The sequence below is a fragment of the Oncorhynchus nerka genome, linkage group LG23 (genome assembly GCF_034236695.1).
Source record: "Oncorhynchus nerka isolate Pitt River linkage group LG23, Oner_Uvic_2.0, whole genome shotgun sequence".
Taxonomy (NCBI): Eukaryota; Metazoa; Chordata; class Actinopteri; order Salmoniformes; family Salmonidae; genus Oncorhynchus; species Oncorhynchus nerka.
Genome location: NC_088418.1, coordinates 31,980,820 through 32,001,985, shown reverse-complemented (window position 1 = coordinate 32,001,985; position 21,166 = coordinate 31,980,820). Strand labels below are relative to the sequence as shown.

The 21,166-nt window shown below is 43.6% G+C and overlaps 1 protein-coding gene across 3 annotated transcripts; it reads left to right on the top strand.

The window, feature by feature from the left end:
• Positions 1–191: 191 nt before the first annotated feature.
• Positions 192–11,825, top strand: mazb (MYC-associated zinc finger protein b (purine-binding transcription factor)). Of its 3 annotated transcripts, none has more exons than XM_029629756.2 (7): positions 192–1,196; positions 1,504–1,654; positions 2,150–2,547; positions 2,860–3,107; positions 6,852–6,915; positions 7,234–7,405; positions 9,425–11,825. In XM_029629756.2, the coding sequence occupies exons 1-7, from the start codon at positions 1,164–1,166 to the stop codon at positions 9,769–9,771; spliced, it is 1,413 nt and encodes a 470-aa protein (XP_029485616.1). In that variant the 5' UTR covers positions 192–1,163; the 3' UTR covers positions 9,772–11,825. The 3 variants fall into 3 exon arrangements, with proteins under 3 accessions (XP_029485616.1, XP_029485614.1, XP_029485617.1); XM_029629754.2 differs by having other exon boundaries at positions 6,852–6,924; XM_029629757.2 differs by having other exon boundaries at positions 194–1,196; positions 2,150–2,256; positions 6,852–6,924.
• The last annotated feature ends 9,341 nt before the right edge of the window (positions 11,826–21,166 follow it).

Sequence of the window (21,166 nt, the reverse complement as noted above, 5' to 3'; positions counted from 1 at the left end):
CGTTTTCATATCCGATAATTGTCGTGTCTACTATAGCCTATGTTGTCCTGTAGCTGTGCGTGTTTTATATCTGACACTGCCGTCCCCACAATTGCGTCCGTGCGTCCCGCCCTTTAAGAGGCACTTGTATGGAACGTTTTTCTCACCGTTTTCCTAGTACGCGTGCGCTGCGGAGGAGCTCTGTATAGAAACGGCAGACATCTATTTGTGATGGTCTGAGAAATACTGTAGTGAAATGTCTGTCGGACGAAATCCCGAGTAGGAGGGGCCGAAAACATGTGCTCCATGAGGGAGACGGAAATGAAAGGGGGTGTCCGAAGAGAAATCCGATCCCTTTAAGAGCAACTGGGACATAGTCGTGCGAGAAAAGGAGAGGAGGGGGAGAAGAAAGAGGAATTTAAAAAGAAAAAGGAAGAAAGAGACAGGGAGGGAGGAGGGAGAGCGAGCGATAAAAAAAGAAAGATGACATCCTCGCATTTGAACAGCCGAGGTGGAGCGATAGGCTGCGGCCCGGAGCGAGCGCTCTTTGCCAGGGTCAGGGCTTGAATCCAACAACGAGGCTTCGTCAAACACCCGATTGGCCTATTGGGGGAAATCGGACAAATTTATTAATAAATTCAAAAGCATGAACTGCTACTCTTTCAAATGCGTTTATTATAACGCTGACAATAATATGCATTGTGCGTAAAATGCATTAATTTAATTTTAAAATCTAGCTATTATGTATGACTACGGCTATATAAATAACAGATTTTTGTGCACACATATTTGGTTTGAAAGTCATCAATGCCAAAAGATATACGTTTTTTAAATTTTATAATTGTGCTTTTCTAAATTAAAGTTAGAAACCACAGTCAAAGAGAAATAGGCCACTATTGGACAAGGCAATTCCACTCAGGCAGACAGCCTAGTCAGCCTAATCGTAACGCCTGCGTGAATACGAATAGCTTGAATCCTTCTATTAGTACATTTTTTTGTTATAGTTGCACGTCCCTTTCGGATGATCGATAGCATACTCTTCTTGTTGCATTTGAATACTGTTTACTTAGATCTTCGCGCCTCAATAGCCAATAGGGTGATTAAAGAATATGCCAACGATTCACTGTCGAATCGCAATCAGGATTACTTAACTGACTTTATACTCTTCGTCACTTTGGTTCAAAATGGATGCTGCTTGGAGCAATTTTCTCTTCCAGGTAAGTCTTAATGGACCTAATTTCTTGTTGTGTTTGTGTGCGCGTTTTTCTGAAGATTGGCTTTTGAAGAATTTGTGCCCCGCTGCTCCGGGGCCTACACATTTATGTGATGCAAAGTAGCATCTCGTCTAGACCAGTGATTCCCAATCAGGGTTACTAGGACCCCTGGGGGTACTTGAGAAGACTCATGAGACAATAGCCTTACTGGTAAAATGCACATGAATGGGTACTCCTGGCACAGCAAAATGTTGTTGGTGGTATACAATGCAGTGACTTTATGCTAATAGATCAGTGTTTATTTCTCCAGACTACTCCCAACCAAAACCAAGTGGAGGGGACCCTCCAATCAGAACTCTTACCAGTCCATACTGCCTCTCCTCAGACCCCTCCCACAGAGAACATAGCCCAGCCTCCTTCCACGGTGGACACTGCTGCTCTCAATGAAGAACCCTTACCTGGTGAGAGAATCATGGGGTGTGAAATACATATAAATACTATTGATTTTTCAGCAGTTATCGGCAATTAAGTTGAAAAAGGATGTAATGTAGATTGCTAAACAAGATGTCTGTTATAATATGATACATTACTTAAGGGCTCCTGAGTAGCGCAGCAGTCTAAGGCACTGCATTGCAGTGCTAGAGGCGTCACTACAGACTCAGGTCCGATCCGGGGCTGTATCACAACCGGCCGTGATTGGGAGTCCTATAGGGAAGTGCACAATTCGCCCAGCGTCCTCCGGGTTAGGGGAGGGTTTGGCCGGGGTAGGCTGCCATTGTAAATAAGAATTTGTTCTTAACTGACTTGCCTAGTTAAATAAAGTTAAATAAAAAAAATAAACATTAGGCTGTCTTCATACCGTTATATTTAGAATTTATCGGGATATTATTATTAATGAGCATTTCAATGTCTTTAATTTCTCATTCCCTCTCTTCTTCCGCTCTTTTGTCCTACAGTGAAGACAACTTCCCGGCCTGCCCGTGTGCCACACATCTGTGCCATATGCAGCAAGCAGTTCAAGAACAACTACAACCTGCGGCGACACCAGTCGGTCCACACAGGGGTACGCATGAGGCGAGCAGGGGAGCAGGAGGAGGGGGCAAAGGAGGTTGGTGGTGGCGCAGGGCCGGCGCAGGCGGTGTCGGGAGAGAGGGCGGAGAGGCATACGGTCCCCCTCTCCCTGCTTCACCTCTCCGTTCCTCCCCCTCTCCCCCCTCCCAGCATGCTGGCGTCCCAGCTGCCAGCTCTGGGTAGTCAGGATGGCGAAGGGGTTGCCATGGCGAGCGTAGTGGCTAGAGTTAACCCCCATGCTCCTCCTGCTGCTGTCGTCATGGTGGCGGGGGCGACAGTACAGGTGGGTCATGGCGCTTCTGGAGGTTGTTGTTGTCGTCCGTGAAAAAGAAAAGAATAATTTAGGTTCCTCTTGCATGGTCTTTATGGAGATTGTGGGAATGAAGGGAATTCGGCATGTTATGCAAATGGCCCAGAGAAATTATCTAGGTTTCCGAGATCCGTGTGTGTCTTGAGTGGTTCGGAAAGACCCAAAGAATGGACAATATGATATGTCAATAATCTACACAGATGCATGTGTAATTATCGACTACTCCAATAAATAAAAAACTGTTTGTACTGTAAGCGCATCTCTTTCTAATCATCCCCACCCCAGCGGCCATCGAACCCCAACCCGAACCCCGTGCGGAAGAACCACGCCTGTGAGACGTGCGGGAAGGCTTTCCGAGATGTGTACCACTTAAACCGACACCGTCTTTCCCACTCGGATGAGAAACCCTTCTCCTGCCCCATCTGCCAGCAGCGGTTCAAGAGGAAGGACCGCATGAGCCACCACGTGCGCTCTCACCAAGGCGGTGTGGAGAAACCATATGTGTGCCCTCACTGTGCCAAGGCTTTCTCCAGGTGAGAGTGGCATACTATAGGCCAGAAAGCAGGGTAGTGGTCATTGAGCCAGAGAGCAGGGTCATGTTCATTAGGGCAGGCAACATAATTATTTTCTTAAGATAGTACCTTTCCCTGCATTTAGGGCCGTTTTCTTCTGCTTTGTGCCTCAGTGATACACTGCTTAAAGGGGCAATCAAATGTATGATACAATTGATTAAATTATTTTCTCCATCAACACAATACCCCATAATGACAAGTTTTTTTTTTTTTTACCTATTAACAAATAAAAAAGAGAGCTTATTTACCTAACTATTCAGACCCTTTTGCTATGAGACTCGAAATTGAGCTCAGGTGCATCCTGTTTCCATTGATCATACTTGAGATGTTTCTACAATTTAATTGGAGTCCATTTGTGGTAAATTCAATTGATTGGACATGATTTGGAAAGGCACACAGACTATGTAAGGTCCCACAATTGACAGTGCATGTCAGAGCAAAAACCAAGCCATGAGGTCGAAGGAATTTTCCGAAGCAGTGAAGGTCTTCAAGAACACAGTGGCCTCCATTCTTAAATGGAAGAAGTTTGGAATCACCAGGACTCTTCCTTAGAGCTGGCCGTCTTCTACCCTTGAGCAATTGGGGGAGAAGGGCCTTAGGCAGGGAGGTAACCAAGAAACCATTTGTCACTCTGGCAGAGCTCCAAAGTTCCTCTGTGGAGGTGGGAGAACCTTCCAGAAGGACAACCATCTCTGCAGCACTCCACCAATCAGGCCTTTATGGTAGAGTGGCCAAATGGAAGCCAGTTCTCAGTAAAAGGCACATCACAGCCTGCTTGGAGTTTGCCAAACGACACCTAAAGGACTCTCATACCATGAGAAACAAGATTCTTTGGTCTGATGAAACCAAGATTGAACTCTTTGGCCTGAATGCCAAGTGTCACATCTGGAGGAAACCTGGCACGATCCCTACAGTTAGGCATGGAGGTGGCAGCATTGTGCTGTGGATATGTTTTTCAGGGACATGGAGACTAGTCAGGATCGAGGGAAAGATGAACAGAGCAAAATACAGAGAGCTCCTTGATGAAAACTTGCTCCAGAGCACTCAGGACCTCAGACTGGGACAAAGGTTCACCTTCCAACTGGACAATGACTCTAAGCACACAGCCATGATTAACGCAGGAGTGGCTTCGGGACAAGTTTCTGAATTTCCTTGAGGGGCCCAACCAGAGCACGGACACGATCAAACATCTCTGAAAATAGCTGTGCAGCGACACTCCCACTCCAACCTGACAGAGCATGAGAGGATTGGCAGAGGAGAATGGGGAAAAACTCCCAAAATACAGGTGTCCAAGTTTGCAGCGTCATACCCAAGAAGACTCGAGGCTGTAATCGCTGGCAAAGGTGTTTCAACAAAGTACAGATTAAAGGGACTGACTTATGTAAATGTAATATTTTCGTTTTGTTTCTTAAATACATCTGCATACATTTCTAAAAACCTGTTTTTGCCATTATGCGATATTGTGTGTAGATTGATGAAGGGAAAAAATGATTTAATTCATTTTAGAATAAGTGTGTAACATAAAGTGGAAAGTCAAGGGGTCTGAATACAAACTGAATGCACTATATATACAAATGTGGACACCTTCAAATTTGTGGTTTGGGCTATTTCAGCCACACCCATGGCTGAGAGTTGTATAACATCGAGCAATCTCCAAAGACAAACATTCGCAGTAGAATGGCGTTACTGAAGATCTTGGTGACTTTCAACTTGGCACCGTCCTTGGATTCCACCTTTCCAACAAGTCAGTTGGTCAAATTTCTGCTCTGCTAAAGCTGCCCTTGTCAACTGTAAGTGCTGTTATTGTGAAGCAGAAACATCTATGAGCAACAACGGCTCAGGACCGCCAGGTGCTGAAGCACGTAAAAATCATCTGTAACAGGCTGACTACACCGCTCGCATCGCGTGCGTGAGCGTTGCAAAATACATTTTGAAATCTATATTATTAAATTATTGCACCCACACTGCTCGCGCGCGCCAAAGAGCGTCTGCATTGCCACGGGCTAAAATAGAAGTCGTTCTATTTGTGACGCAGATCGCGCTGCAAGTCCTGCCTCTCCCATCTCATTGGGTGACTGAAAGACGAACGAGGTCAGTGGCGGTAATGCACCTAATTTATGGAAGTTGCCAATTACAATATAAAGTCAAGAGAAGAAAAAGCCTAGGAGGAGAAGAGCTGACTAGAAATGATTCGGTTGATCGTTTTATGTGTGGATTCATTGTTGGAGTAGAGGACCTTGTGCATTTCAGGTAAAATAACAACTCGATGTTTATATCCCAGAACAAATTAACTAGCAACAGCAAGCTAGCTAAATATGACAAATTAGCCTGCAAGTGCAAGCTAGCTAGCTAAATTGCCATAAATGTTTAATGCTTTTCAACCTGTCCCCAAATTAATGTAATTGGTTCAGAGTTTGTTTTGATATTTTAACCTGAGTGTCGTGATCGCGTTTGGTGTGGGGGGACAAAATACATTTATGCACGATGGCGCGCGCGCAGCTGGTTTGAGTTTCGTGTAACACTCACTACCGAGTTCCAAACTGCCTCTGGAAGCAACGTCGGCATAATAACTTTTCGTCTGGATCTTCATGAAATGTGTTTCCATGGCCGAGGAGGTGCACACAAGCCTAGGATCACCATACGCAATGCCAAGCCTGCAATCGAACCATTGACTGTAGTGACACCTATTGCACTGAGATGCAGTGCATTAGATCGCTGCGCCACTCGGGACCCATCTGGCAGTCCGACGGACGAATCTGTGTTTGGCGAATGCCAAGAGAATGCGACCTGTCCGAATGCGTAGTGCCACCTGTAAAGTTTGGTGCAAGAGGAATAATGGTTTGGGGCTGTTTTTCATGGTTTGGAATTGGCCCCTTAGTTCCAGTGAAGGGAACTCAACTCTACAGTATACAATGACATTCTAGACGATTCTGTGCTTAGGGGAAGGCCCTTTCCTGTTTCAGCATGACAATGTGCTGAAGCCAGGTCCAAACAGAAATGGTTTGTCGAGATTGGTGTGAAAGAACTAAACTGGCCTGCACAGAGCCCTGACTTCAACTCCATCGAACACCTTTGGGATTAATTGGAATGCTGACTGCGAGCCAGGCCTAATTGCCCAGCATCAGTGCCTGACCTCACTAATGCTCTTGTGGCTGAATGACTTTTTGTTGCATCCAATGTAAACAAACACAAAATAGCCTCAAAACATGGTTAAAAATGTAATTTTGATATCAAGGATGGTCAGTCCTTGCATCCATAGCTCTGTCTATGAATTTGAAAGTGGTTACATTTGTCCAGCCCCATCCCTCAGCATTTTACCGAAACGGGTGGGGGAAACACTTTATTGTTTCTACTGCTGATTGCTGCTTTAAAGGGACGTTACATTCCACGATCAATTCTGTCACATGTTTTCACACCTCAAAAGTAGTCCAGATAAGTCCACATCCCATGCCATTGGTTGTCTGTGAATGGAAATGTAAGCACCAAAAATTTGGGAATTACATGGTGCTTATCTTTCTCATTCATAATGGTTTGTGGCCTGGGACTTGAACTTATCTCAAAAGAAGACTTCTTGCGGTCTAAAAACATCTGACGAAGTTTGAATGTTGAATGTAATGTCCCTTTCACAGATTCACAGTTTCTGCTGGAGAAAGTCTATAACAAGGTGTTGTTGTCTTACCCCTTTCTATCTCTCACTTCTTTCAGGCCTGATCATCTCAATAGTCATGTCAGACAAGTTCACTCATCTGAACGACCCTTCAAGTGTCCGGTACTTGATGTTTGTGCTACTTTTTATCCTTTTACACCTCTCAAATCTCAATACAGTCATTCTTAGCCATCAATTTGCTTCTCTATACCTTAAATCCTTTGTACCATAACGATCCATTGTAATAAAATCGGGATTGGGATCAATTCCATTTTAATTCAGGAAGTAACCCGAAATTCCAATTTGAGTTTACTTCCTGAATTGAATGAATTGACTCCAACCCTGAATTAAATACAATGGGAGATGGGTTTGCTTTTAAACTGCTGCCTTCTGTGTCTTTATTGATAACCAGTCATTCCTCATCACTCTCGATGTGTTTAGACGTGCGAGTCCAGCTTCGCCACGAGGGACCGGCTACGTGCTCATATGATCCGCCACGAGGAGAAGGTACCGTGCCACATCTGCGGCAAGCTCCTGTCGGCTGCCTACATCACCGATCACATGAGGGTGCACAACCAATCGCAGCACCATTCCTGCCATATCTGTAACCGCAGTGAGTGTCTGTCAACAACTTGTATTGTTTGATGAAAAGGTTCACAAATAGTTTATAAGATGTTAGTAAACGTTTCACGGCCTCCCGAGTAGTGCAGCGATTCGATACCAGGCTCTCAGCCCGCTGTGACCGAGAGACCCATGAGGCGGTGCACAATTGACACAGCGTCATCTGGGTTAGGGGAGGGTTTGGCAGACCGGGATTGTCCCATTGCACTCTAGCGACTCCTTGTTGTGGACCGGGCACCTGCAAGCTGACTTCAGTCGCCAGCTGGACGGTGTTTCCTCCTACACATTGGTGCGACTGGCTTCTGGGTTAAGTGAGCGGTGTGTCAAGAACAGTGCGGCTTGACAGAGTCATGTTTTGGAGGATGCATGGCTCTCGACCTTCGCCTCTCCCGAGTCCGTTAGGGAGTTGCAGTGATGGGACAAGACTGTAACTACCAATTGGATATCACGAAAAAGGGGTAAAAATACTGGTCAAAAAATTAAATACCAGTCAAAAGTTTGGACACCTACTTATTCAATCTTTATTTTTACAATTTTCTATGTTGTAGAATAATAGTGAAGACATCAAAACTATAGTGAAGACGTCACAACTATAAAATAACACTTGGAAGGAATCATGTACTACCCAAAAAAGTGATGAATGAATCAAAATATGTTTTATATTTGAGATTCTTTAAAGTAGCCAACCTTTGCCTTGATGACAGCTTTGCACACTCTTGGTATTCTCTCAACCAGCTCCATGAGGTAGTCACCTGGAATGCATTTCAATTAACAGGTGTGCCTTGTTAAAAGTTAATTTTTGGAAAGGAAGACCCAGAGTTACCTCTGCTGCAGAGGGCAAGTTCATTAGAGTTAACTGCACCTCTGATTGCAGCCCAAGTAAATGCTTCACAGAGTTCAAGTCACAGACACATCTCAACATCAACTCTTCAGAGGAGACTGTGTGAATCAGGCCTTCATGGTTGAATTGCTGCAAAGGAACGACTACTAAAAGACACCAATAATAAGAAGAGGCTTGCTTTGGCCAAGAAAGACAAGCAATGGACATTAGACCGATGGGGATTTGTCCTTTGGTCTGGAGTCCAAATTGGAGATTTTTGGTTGCAACCGCTGTGTCTTTGTGAGACGCAGAGTAGGTGAACGGATGATCTTCTCATGTGTGGTTCCCACCGTTAAACATGGAGGAGGTGTGGGGGTGCTTTGCTGGTGACACTGTCTGTGATTATTATTATTTTATTCAAAGCACACTAAATCAACATGGCTACAACAGTATTCTGCAGTGATGCACTATCCCATCTGGTTTGGGCTTAGTGGGACTATCATTTGTTTTTCAACCGGACAATGACTCAAAACACACCTCCAGGCTGTGTAAGGGCTATTTTACCAAGAAGGAGAGTGATGGAGTGCTGCATTAGATGACCTGGCCTCCATAATCCCCCGACCTCAACCAAATTGAGATGGTTTGGGATGAGTCAGACCGTAGAGTGAAGGAAAAGCAGCCAACAAGTGCTCAGCATATGTGGGAACTCCTTCAAACCTGTCGGAAAAGCATTCCAGGTGAAGGTGGTTGAGAGAATGCCAAGAGTGTGCAAAGCTGTCATCAAGGCAAAGGGTGGCTACTTTGAAGAATCTTAACACTTTTTTTGGTTACTACAACATTCCATATGTGGTTTTGATGTCTTCACTATTATTCTACAATGTAGAAAATAATAAAAATAAAAACCCTTGAATGTGTAGGTGTTCTAAAACTTTTGACCAGTAGTGTATAAATAAACATTTTAAAGTTTAAGTGGTTTATAAGATGTTAATAAACATTCAAAGTTTAGAAATGGTTTTATTAAATGTTTAATAAACAATTGTCAAGTCCTGGAACACACACACTTAATAATTTTCTATACAAAATATTATTATCTAGAACGTTTTCAGTCTCGCCTGCCTACCATACTCTATAAAGCGTTACTTGTAAAGGCTTAAAATGACGTTAACCGCTAACTCTCTCCGTCTCCTCCAGGCTTCACCACTCTGACCTACCTGCGCGTCCACGCCCAGAAGCACCACGGCCAGGAGTGGAAGGAGAGCGCTGGCGGCTTCGGCGGCACGGGCTCAAGTGGTGTTCTTGTGTGCCAGCTGTGCGGGGTGCACTGCAAGACCCCCACCCAGCTGCAGGGCCACATGGGCACCCACAGTACTGGGGGCCAAGGGGGCTCCTCCGGCACTGTTCCTGCTAGCGGGGCGTCTAGCTCCTCCGTGTCCCTCAGCAACATGGTGTCTGCCCCAACTGTCTACGTCAACAGCAACGCAGTGGTGGACCTGCTGGTGTCGGACTGCTCCAGCATACAACCTCAGTCCCACAGTTAGCAGAGCCGCAGTTGAACTTCAGCCACTTGAGTCCCTAAGACCCGTAGTAATAAGGTTAGGAGGCTTGCTTAGGGGAGAGCCTCAGTTGTAAACTTTGGCCCCTCTGAGTCCCATAGCTAGAGGAAGAGGGGGGGGGGGATGGAAAGAAGGGTCTGGCCTAGGGGAGAGAAAGTATGCAAGAATATTGTAGAGCGAGGAGGAGGGGGACATTGTATGTCCTGTACGCTGATTCGATGATGCTAGATAACGACAAATACAGACGTGTCCCCAACGTGGCTGAACGCTCTCTCTTTCAGTACTCCCATGACACTGTGGACTTGTCTGCTCTATCCCTCTCCCTCCCTCCTTTCTCTCCCCCTTGCCCTCCCCCAGTCCCAGCAACTACTCCCCTCTGCTAATAATGCACCATGTACTGTAACTCAATGTCAGTCACACCAACCACCTCTCCTTTTGTTTATTTTGTCGCTCTCTTCTCCAAACATTCATAAGATAGCCTTGTAGTAAGTTGGGGAGTGATGTAATAGGAACATGATATAACAAGGGGGTATGTAGAAGAGTCTATTCTGAAAGAGAATTAGAGGTTCAGGGGGTGAATTGCACATAAGTCAGAGGCTCTGCTATCCTCCAGAAATGAAGAGGAGTAGATGTGACGTTTTAATTGTGTAATGCTGTGAGCATATGGATGTAGTCTGTTTTAAATAGGGCCAACGCTGGATCTGGAGGTTAGCCCATACCCACTGGGCAGACACTGGTTGAATCAACGTTGTTTCCATGTAATTTCAATGAACCAATGTGGAATAGACGTTGAATTGATGTCTGTGCCCAGTGGGTACTGTGTTGGTGTTTATGAACAGTGGAGGGGTGTACTGCATCGATGTGTTTCAGGTACAGTGGAGAGAGAGAGAAACAATTGGCAAAGTTGCGTTCAGGAGTGTCAAGCACCTTAAAAATGTGGACGTTTAATCCGCTGAAGGTTCAGACAGGTTTCGTAAAGATGCATTTGCTCTGCGTCTTCCTCTTTGGGCACAACCACATTTAATACATAATGGTTATTCTTATTACTGCTACTGTACAGCCACATTCATGACATATTTCACTGACACCTAAAAACACAATTTGCATTAAAGTGAAGCTAGCTAATACTACCTACAAGAACGTTAGCAGCAGCCCCCCTTATGCTAAAGATGGTTGAAAACAAATATTTTAAGAAAGTATCGATTGATTTAGTCAAAAGAATTGTACCCATGTCTGCCATTTTATTTCTTTGTAACTGTTATTGCCATAGTGTTCTTTGTTTTGTTCCTAGCACGAGTCCACCATATTAAAACTAATTCATTAACACCACCATGTATAGCACACAGCATTTGAGTACAACTCGTATTATAACTTAGCGCTCTCCATGAATCTGAGGAGAAAGATCACCTTTCCTCAGATATCTTTGATTGTTTGACATTTTCAGTGGTTAAGAGTGATGTCATGGAAGGGCTTAAAAGGTCATGTCGAGATATGAATATCCAGGAACTTTATACTACTAGCATTCGAGGGCCCACCCCTGGTATGCTTTCAACAAATCCCGGTTTTGTTGTGAAGTACTTCATTTAATCAGTTTAGTGTTGGTATGTTATATAAAATTTTAAAAAATGCTTCTAATTATTTAATTTGGAGACTTATTCTTCCTGTTGAGAAAAGTTGTGTTTTATTAAAAGTTATTTTAGGTTTCCCGCGTTAAGCAACAACAAAAAAATACCTCTATTCTAGGAACCTGTACAGCTCTTGTGATACATCGTAATGCCTTATTGTACTCAACTGCTATTTTAATTATTTTATTCTGAACTATTTTAAATCTTAGTCATGGATTCATTAAGAATACTAATGGGATGTATTTATTATATTTTTATATTTCTCAACAGTATGCATGTCTGAACAGTTAGAGCAAAAAACAGTTGATGCTTACCGTGATCATGAATATTACGTTATTATTTTGTAGATGAAGTATAGAGATCGTGTTATTATTTTGTAATTTTTGACTATTAAAAGTAAAAGCAGTAAACATATGAGGTGAGGGTGTGTCCATTATTTGTGTGTGTGTTACATGCTTGACAGAGAAGTGTTTGGATTTTGTGTTGATACTGTGCAGTGAAAATGGTGGGTAGTGGCATGCAGCTGGTAACACAGTGTGTGTGTGTTGGTATCTTTGACTTAAAATATGTTAAGCGTGAGATGAGCATGTAACCTTGACCCCTGTTGTGTAATCGTATTTGGCTCTGGCTCCTGTGCGTGTGTTGCTGCACACTGAGTAATCCCTCTGCACCGATACTAATAATAATCATGATGAAATATACAGTCCCTACAATAGTATATCTCTCTTTTCCTGGAAATGAAAGCGCATGTGATCTTACTACTGTGCAGATCTGGTCCTTTCTAAACCAATATTAGCATGTGTATTTTCTGACCGATATAAACGGGTGTAAACAAGGGTTTCTTCCACATTCTCTTCTGAAGAGGTCTTCCTGTATTTTTGTGGGGAATGTTTTGGATGCAGCTTGCAAACTCATCATATTGTATTTTATTCCAAATATTATATATATATATATGTTTTACAAAGTAGTACTTGTTGATACTCTTCCAATGTGTAACGTTTACAATGCCCCCATTGTGTTTTATATTTCTATGGTCAGAATTAACTGTTCTGCCGTTCTACTAAAGCATCAGGACCTTTCTTGAGCCAATTTCTCATCTGTGGAGTGAGGGCATTAAAGCTGCCGAAAAACCATTCCGTAACGAAACACATTACACTAGTTTTCCAATCTCTCTGACATAACTACTATTCTAAAAAATAAAGCATGCTGATTGCCTGCCATGCATTGCTCCCTGTGAGATATTTCATCCCATCTCCAGACCATCTTGATTTATTTTGCAGAATGGAGGTATATCCATTCTCAAAATGTTCTACTGCACCTGGAGGGCAACTGAAATTGTTCCCGGGGGCAGTTATCAGTCGACAGACCTGCTGGACTGTCAAACACCAATTATTGGTGACCAAAGTGAATATGTTAACCATACAATACATACATACAATACAAGACAATTCATAGGCAACCCCAGGAACCACCCTAGACATACAGTACCAGTCAAAAGGGTTTTTCTTTATTTTTAAAATTTTCTACATTGTCGAATAATAGTGAAGACATCAAAACTATGAAATAACACATGGAATGTTGTAGTAACCAAAAAAGTGTTAAATCAAAATGTATTTTATATTTTAGGTTCTTCAAAGTAGTCACCCTTTGCATTGATGACAGCTTTGCACACTCTTGGCATTCTCTCAAACAGCTTCACAAGGAAGTCACCAGGAATGCATTTCGATTAACAGGTGTGCCTTGTTAAACGTTAATTTGTGGAATTTCTTTCCTTCTTATTGCGTTTGAGCTAATCAGTTGTGTTGTGACATGGTAGGGGTGGTATACAGATGGTAGCCCTATTTGGTAAAAGACAACGTCCATATTATGACGAGAACAGCTCAAATAAGCAAAGAGAAACGACAGTCCATCATTGCTTTTAAGACATGAAGGTCAGTAACTCCGTAAGGGTTAAGAACTTTGAAAGTTTCTTCAAGCGCAGTCGCAAAAACCATCAAGCGCTATGATGAAACTGGCTCTCACGAAGACCGCCACAGGGAAGGAACACTCAGAATTACCTCTACTGCAAAGGATAAGTTCATTAGTGCTACCAGCCTCAGAAATTGTAGCCCAAATAAATGCTTCACAGAGTTAAAATAACAGACACATCTCAACATCACAGTTCAGAGGAGACTGCTTGAATCAGACCTTCATGGTCGAAATTGCTGCAAAGAAACCATTACTAAAGGACATCAATAATAAGAAGAGACTTGCTTGGGCCAAGAAACATGAGCAATGGACATTAGACTGGTGGAAATTTATTCTTGGGTCTGATGAGTCCAAATTTGAGTTTTTTTGTTCCAACCGCTGTGTCTTTGTGAGACGTAGAGTAGGTGAACAGATGATTTCCACATGTGTAGTTCCCACCTTGAAGCATGGAGGAGGAGGTGTGATGTTGTGGGGGTGCTTTGCTGGTGACACTGTCAGTGATTTATTTAGAATTCACGGCACACTTAACCAGCATGGCTACCACAGCATTCTGCAGTGATACGCCATCCCACCTGGTTTGCGCTTAGTGGGACTATCATTTGTTTTTCAACAGGACATTGACTCAAAACACACTGTGTAAGGGTTATTTTACCAAGAAGGAGAGCGGATGGAGTGCTGCATCAGATGACCTGCCCTCCACAATCACCTGACCTCAACCCAATTGAGATGGTTTGGGATGAGCTGGACCACAGAGTGAAGGAAAAGCAGCCAACAAGTGCTCAGTATATGTGGGAACTCCTTCAAGACTGTTGGAAAAGCATTCCAGGTGAAGCTGGTTGAGAGAATGCCAAGAGTGTGCAAAGCAAGGCAAAGGGTGGCTACTTTGAAGAATCTAACATGTAATATATACTTAGATTTTTTTAAACACTTTTTTTGGTTACTACAACATTCCGTATGTGTTTTTTCATAGTTTTGATGTCTTCACTATTATTCTACAATGTAGAAAATAGTAAAAATAAAGAAAAACCCTTGAATGAGTAGGTGTGTCCAAACTTTTGACTGATACTGCATGTAAACAACGTTTACATTCCAAAGTTTCCCTCGGGACCATGGCTCTGGGCCCCAAACTCTTTTATAATGTGATTGATTATCAATACTGGAAATGTTATACAGCCCTCACCATATGTATTTGGACAGTGAACCTAACATTTTAAATTTGACACTATATTCAAGCATTTTGGATTTGTATCATATGAGGCGACAGTACAGAATGTCACCTTTTATTTCAGGGTATTGTCATACAGTTACAGCCAAAAATACACTGAACAAAAATATAATTTAAAAAAACATGCAACAATTTCAAAGATTTTACTGGATTACAGTTCATATAAGGAAATCAGTCAATTGAAATAAACTCATTGGGTCCTAATCTATGAATTTCACATGACTGGGAATACAAATACTCATCTGTTGGTCACAGATACCCTTTGAAAAAAAAGTTGCGGCGTGGATCAGAAAACCAGTCAGTATCTGGTGTGACCACCATTTGCCTCATGCAGCGCAACACATCTCGTTCGCATAGAGTTGATCAGGCTCTTAGTTGTGGCTTGTGGAATGTTGTTCCACTCCTCTTCAATGGCTGGGCGAAGTTTCTGGATATTGGCGGGAACTGAAACATGCTGTCGCACACATCGATCCAGAGCATCTCAAACATGCTCAAAGGGTGACATGATTGGTGAGTATGCAGGTCAGGGAAAAACTGGGACATTTTCAGCTTGCAAGAATTGTGTACAGATCCTTGCGACATGGGGCCATGCAGTATTATGCTGAAACATGAGGAGATGGCGGCCGATGAATGGCACGACAGTGGGCTTCAGGATCTCACCACTGTATCTCTGTGCACTCAAATTCCCATTGATAAAACGCAATTGTGTTCATGGTCCGAAGCTTATGCCTTCCCATATCATAACCCCACTGCCACCATGGGGCACTCTGTTCACAAGTTGATGTCGGCAAACCGCTCGCCCACACGACACCATACACGCTATCTGTCTGGTACAGTCGATACCAGGATTCATCCGTGAAGAGCACAGTTCTCCAGCGTGACAGTGGCCATCGAAGGTGAGCATTGGCCCACTGAGGTCGGTTACAACACCAAACTGCAGTCAGGTCTAGACCCTGGTGAGGACGACGAGCATGCAGATGAGCTTCCCTGAGACGGTTTCTGACAGTTTCATCAGCTGTCCGGATGGCTGGTCTCAGACGATCCCGCAGGTGAAGAAGCCGGATGTGGATGTCATGGGTTGACGTGGTTACACATGTTCCTTGCCCTCTAAATACACCTCTGCTGTCTTCAACCAGGATCTCAGCGATCACTGCCTCATTGCCTGGTTGCATAATGGGTCCGTGGTCAAACGACAACCCCTCATCACTGTCAAACGCTCCTTAAAACACTTCAGGGAGCAGGTCTTTCTAACCGATATCCTGGAAGGATATTGACCTCATCCCGTCAGTAGAGGATGCCTGGTTCTCTTCAAAAGTGCTTTCCTCTCCATCTTAAATAAGCATGCCCCATTCAAAAAATGTAGAACTAAGAACAGAAATAGCCCTTGGTTCACCTCAGACTTGACTGCTCTTGACCAGCACAAAAACATCCTGTGGGGTTCAGCATTAGCATAGAATAGCCCCTGTGATATAAGTCAGAAGCCAATATACTCAGTCAGTTAGGAAAGCAAGGGCTAGCTTTTTCAAACTGAAATTGGCTTCCTGTACCACTAATTCCAAAAAGTTTTGGGACACTGTAAAGTCCATGGAGAATAAGAGCACCTCCTCCTAGCTACCCACTGCACTGAGGATACGAAACATTTTCACCACCGATAAATCTACGATAATCGATAGTTTCAATAAGCATTTTTCCGTGGCTGTCCATGCTTTCCACCTGGCTACCCTACCCCAGCCAACACCTCAGCACCCCCTGCAGCAATTTGACCCCCTCTTCTCCTTCACCAAAATCCAAACAGCTGATGTTCTGAAAAAGCTGCAAAATCTGGATCCCTACAAATCAGCTGGGCTAGACAATCTGGACCCTCTCTTTCTAAAATGATCCGCCAAAATTGTTGCAACCCCTATTCCTAGCCTGTTCAACCTCTCTTTCGTATCGTCTGAGATCCCCAAAGATTGGAAAGCTGCCGCGGTCATCCCCCTCTTCAAAGTGGGAGACACCTTAGACCCAAACTGGGTCCTGCCTTTCTAAAATCTTTGAAAGCCAAGTAAATAAACAGATCACCGACCATTTCGAATCCCACCGTACCTTCTCCACTATGCAGTCTGGTTTTCCGAGCTGGTCATGGGTGCACCTCAGCCACGCTCAAGGTCCTAAACGGTATCATAACTGCCATTGTAGAAAAGGCCCATGGAGTTGGTGGAATAATCCTTTAAACCTCTTAAGACTACCCCTGACTACTGCCCCTTCTGGAGGAATTCGGTACCCATATAAAACATGATACATTTTTGTCAAAAGTTGCTAATATATGCATATAAAAATTATTATCGAATAGGAAACACTCTAAAGCTTCTAAAACCGTTTAAATTTTGTCTCTATGTAAAGCAGAAGTGTCAGGGCATGCATTCTCCCAAAGTCTCTCTTGTAATGGAAAAAGTTGCCACCACTTTGACGTCATCGTATACGCACTTACCAAGCAGTTATAACCATGGGAACAGTTTCTACGTCTTCAGCGCGAAGCCTGCTTTCGATGAGGCGTGTAACTGTGAGAATCGCGAGCTCACCAGACGTTCAGCTTGCCGAAACGTGCCGAAAGGTCTCGGTCACGCAAAAAAAAAGTTTACCCAATGCGCGCTGTGAAGTTTTTCTCTCTTTTCCTCAGGATGGATTGAACAACGTGTGTGTGTCTGTTCGCCCTCACGATTGCTGTATACCTTTATAACATGTTAAGGCTTAATTATGAACATAGTTTGATAAGTTTACTTGACATATAATGTATACTTTCGACGTTTTGGTGCGCATCCACTATAAATTTGCATACATTTAGACCGAAATGTGGCTAGTTTGAGAACCGAAAGACACAGACTTGAAACCTGAACGCTAACTTGGTGAGTATTAACCCTTTCCAGGTCTTCTGATGGAAGAACAGCAACGGTAAGGGAATATTTATGTGTTAATTTTGGGTTTCTGTCGACTCCAAGATAGAGGAGTCATTATGCTAAATGGGAGCGCCGACTCCCTATTATAGCCTAGTGAACGCAAAATGGAACGTTAAAAATAAATGTAACACAGCGATTGCATTTAGAAGAAGTTTATCTTGCTATACATATGTAAAACATGCATATTTAGTCAAAGTTTATGATGTGTATTCCTTGTTAGCTGACGTTATCTGCCGGAGCTATTTTATTTCTCCTGACATTGCAGTAGCATTTTTTGAACGATGCATAATTGTAAACAGAGATTTATGGATGTATATTGCAGATTATTGAAAAAAAATGAATGTACTGTGTAACATGTTATATTACTGTCATCTGATGAAGATTTCAAAAGGTTAGTGAAATGATTTTTCTTTTAATCCTGCGTTTGTTGATTGCATATTTTTTCCTACTTGGCTATGCTAATGAGGTATGTCTGCAGTGGTGGTTGGACATAAATATGTGCTATGTTTTCGCCGTAAAACATTTTAGAAATCTGACTTGCTGGGTAGATAAACAACTTGTTTATCTTTCATTTGAGCTATTTTTCTTGTTAATGTGTGGAGTTTAAATATTTTTAGGATTATTTCTTGCGTTCCATGCGGCACCTTCCAGCTGAACGTGGGGGGGAAAGTTCCCAGTTGGGTCTCAAGATCCCTGTAAGGTTAATTCATTGCCATTTACTCAGCTGGGCCAGGGGCGCTTTAATTAGGTCAGGTGGAAATGTCCGACAGATCTCAACTCCATAAAAGGAGGAAATTGCCATCGCCTGATCTCGCTGCTTTCTCTTCCTTAACTCCATCTGATCCAGAAGTTCTGTGCGTCCATGAATCCACACTACTCAGTAAATATACCACTTTATGGTTAAAGGAATTCCTGCCTCAGTCTCATCCATTCCGCTGTCACCTGACACGTGACCACCTGTTCACCTTCACTGTCAGTCATCCTACGTGTCCAGCTACCCACACAGATTCCACTAATCTTTCAGCCATCGATAAACAACAATACTGTGCAGCCGTATTCATCGACCTGGCCAAGGCTTTCGACTCTGTCAATCACAGCATTCTTATCGGCAGACTCAATAGCCTTGGCTTCTCAAATGACTGCATCGCCTGGTTCACCAACTACTTCTCAGATAGAGTTCAGTGTGTCAAATCGGAGGGCTTGTTGTCCGGACATCTGGCAGTCTCTATGGGGGTGCCACAGGGTTAGATTCTCAGGCCGACTCTTTTCTCTGTTTATTTCAATGATGTCGCTCTTGCTGCTGGTGATTCAGTAAAAACAGCTTTCCCAAACCTCAAAAGAAACAAGGTGAGAGCTTTTATACAGGCTGTTAGCGCGGAACAGACAGATGAATACGCAGTGAAAACCAAGAAAGAGAAGGTTGTTGTACCAAAACACAGTAGCATTCAGATTGAGTGCTGTGTAGCTCCCCAGCCTTTCAAAGATGACATGACAATGCTTTTCCAGCCAGACCTGAACCCGCAGTGGCCAGACGACCTTGAGTTCTTTGACACACTAGTCAGAGTCAGGAAAGGTGTTTTTCCAGTTATCCTGCTTGATGTCTCTAACCCCACTGACCACGACATTGCCCTGCTAGGACGCACAATAATCGGTACAGTACAAACCATTATGACTGTGTTACCTGCCCAAGTCTTTGAAAAAACTGTCACCCCAGCCACAGTGAATCACACCTGCGTTCGAACCCCATGTACTTCTACTGAACAGTGGGATCCACCAGTAGGTTTAACTCACCTAACCGAAGAGCAGAGAGAGGTTGTTAGGCAAATTCTTAGAGAAGAGTGTCACTCCTTCTCCAGATCAGACAATGACATTGGCTGCATTGAACGATTGAAAATGACTATTTCTCTAAAGGACTCTGAACCAGTAAAGCGCACATACATGTCAGTGCCCAGGCCACTGTATCAGGAGATGAAGAGTTACCTTTATGACCTCATAGTCCAGGACTGGGTTAGGAAGTCAAACTCTTCATATTCTTCATCTGTCGTGTGCGTTCGTAAGAAGGACGGGACCCTCCGGTTGTGTATAGATTACAGAGATCTGAACAGAAAGACACATCCCGACCGCCAGCCCATCCCTCGGGTCCAAGACATCATGGACAGTTTAGGTGGTAATTCCTGGTTCTCCCTCTTAGATCAGGGAAAAGCGTATCACCAGGGGTTCATCTCTGAAGAAATCAGACCACTGACAGCATTTGTGACCCCGTGGGGACTCTATGAGTGGATACGTATGCCATTCGGCCTCATGAACGCTCCTGCAGCTTTTCAGTGGTATATGGAGTGTTTGGAAGGGCTCCGGGATAACATCTGCATTCCTTATCTGGACGACACACTAGTTTTCAGTAAAACATTCGACAGCCATGTGAATGATGTGCGAAAAGTTTTGCAGCGTCTCAGAGAGTATGGCATTAAACTCAAACCAAGTAAGTGTGATCTCTTTAAACCCCAGGTTCGTTATTTGGGCAGAATAGTGTCTGCAGAGGGCAGCCGAGTTGACCCAGCCAATTTTGAAGCAGTAAGAGCATTGAAAGAAATCAGACCAGAGACTGGGCCAGCTCAGAAAAATGCTTTGTTTACTCACTTACTACAGACAGTACATCAAATACTTTTCTAGGAGTGCCAGTTGCCTATATGACCTCCTGAAAGCAGATTCAGAGAAATTACCTGACCACCCACGGAAAACAAAAACAAAGAAAGTAAGTCATATGGTGCCCTCACACAAGCCAATCATGTGGACTGACCAGCATCAACAGGCACTTGAACAGCTGATTGAGTGTTTGCTTCACCCACCAGTTTTAGGTTTCCCTGATTTCACTCAGCCATTTGTTGTACACACTGATGCGTCACACCAAGGCTTGGGAGCAGTTCTTTATCAAAAGCAAGATGGGAAGCTTAGGGTCATTGCTTATGGCTCTCGAACCTTAACAGCAGCTGCGAAGAACTATCACTACCACTTGAGCAAGCTAGAATTTCTAGCTCTAAAATGGGCAATCCCTGATAAGTTCCATGATTATTTGTACTATGCTCCAACCTTCACTGTATACAGCGATAACAACCCGCTCAGCTACATTCTGTCTACTGCAAAACTGAACGCAACCACTTCCAGGTGGGTTGCAGACTTGGCTGATTTCCACTTTACAATAAAGTACAGGCCAGGCAGAGAGAACGGTGATGCAGATGCTTTGTCAAGGATGCCACTGGATGTAGAGTCACTGATGAGAGAATGTTCTGAGGAGCTTCCACCAGACACCATTGCCGCCACGATACAAGCAGTTGAGGTACAGAAAGAGGCTGTTGTACCTTGGTCACTTTCAGATGCATCTATGTCAGTATCAGCTGTGAGACAACCACTGCAACAACCAGCTCGATCCCAAAAGATGGAATAAGAGAAGCACAAGAATCTGATCCGGTCATCCGTCCTGTGCTCAATTTCAAACTGTCTGGTTCCAAACCGCCAGTTAAAGAGCAAAAGAAATCCAGTCCAAAGACAAAATGCCTATTCAGAGAATGGGACAAATTGACAATAGACAGTGATGGCATTCTGTACAGAATCACTACAGCCCGCAAGCA

Coding starts and splice junctions, on each gene's coding strand:
- mazb (XM_029629754.2), top strand. CDS start 1,164: ATGGATGCTGCTTGGAGCAATTTTCTCTTCCAG. Junction 3,108..6,851: donor TGTGCCAAGGCTTTCTCCAG/GTGAGAGTGGCA, acceptor CACTTCTTTCAG/GCCTGATCATCTCAATAGTC. Junction 7,406..9,424: donor CTGCCATATCTGTAACCGCA/GTGAGTGTCTGT, acceptor CGTCTCCTCCAG/GCTTCACCACTCTGACCTAC.